Below are 526 nucleotides of genomic sequence, written 5' to 3'. Positions count from 1 at the left end.
AACCCTCCCTTCCTGCGTGCGCCCGTGGCGTCTTTTCCAGAGGCAGAAGGCGGTGGGCTCCGCTCACCCATCTTTCCCTTTTTCCTCTTGCAGGCGCTATTTAAACAAAACCTCGGACGAGGAGCTGAGCGCAGAGGACCCCCCCTCCCCCGGGGGGGGCCCCCGCCGATCCCGTCCCCCTGCGTCGCAGGACGCTCGCCGCCGCCGCCGAACGGAGGCTTCAGATGCAGCAGAACTCGTAGCGCTCGTTGCCCCTCCTTCCTCCTCCGCGTGAGCAATGTTGAATAAACCGATTAAACACACACACTTTTTTTTCGTTGCCTCCCGCGGCGGGAGAGCTGCTCGCCAGAGCCCAGCTGGCGGTGCTGCCGAGCGCGCCGGCTGCCTCTGCGCTGTATAAAGCATGTGGTCTAACAGTGTTTGGACAGCTGACAAATTAACCTCTTTTTGTAATGTTTTCTATGTGACGTTGATCCCCTCCGGAAAGAAAAGGCGATTCCTGAGCCGCGGGCGTGATTCCTGCAGC

General features: G+C 60.3%; 1 protein-coding gene across 1 annotated transcript in view; it reads left to right on the top strand.

The window, feature by feature from the left end:
• Positions 1 to 302, top strand: part of LOC104510977 (E3 ubiquitin-protein ligase AMFR-like) — a 28902-nt gene extending 28600 nt beyond the window's left edge. The window contains 2 exon segments of the mRNA XM_010153406.1: positions 94 to 141; positions 143 to 302. Of these exon segments, the coding sequence (XP_010151708.1) occupies positions 94 to 141; positions 143 to 242 (148 nt within the window). The 3' untranslated portion in view covers positions 243 to 302.
• Positions 303 to 526: the final 224 nt, after the last annotated feature.

This window comes from Eurypyga helias, unplaced genomic scaffold (genome assembly GCF_000690775.1).
Source record: "Eurypyga helias isolate BGI_N326 unplaced genomic scaffold, ASM69077v1 scaffold1826, whole genome shotgun sequence".
Lineage (NCBI taxonomy): Eukaryota > Metazoa > Chordata > Aves > Eurypygiformes > Eurypygidae > Eurypyga > Eurypyga helias.
Note: the sequence above shows the minus strand (reverse complement) of the source record. Positions and strands in the feature narration are given on the sequence as shown.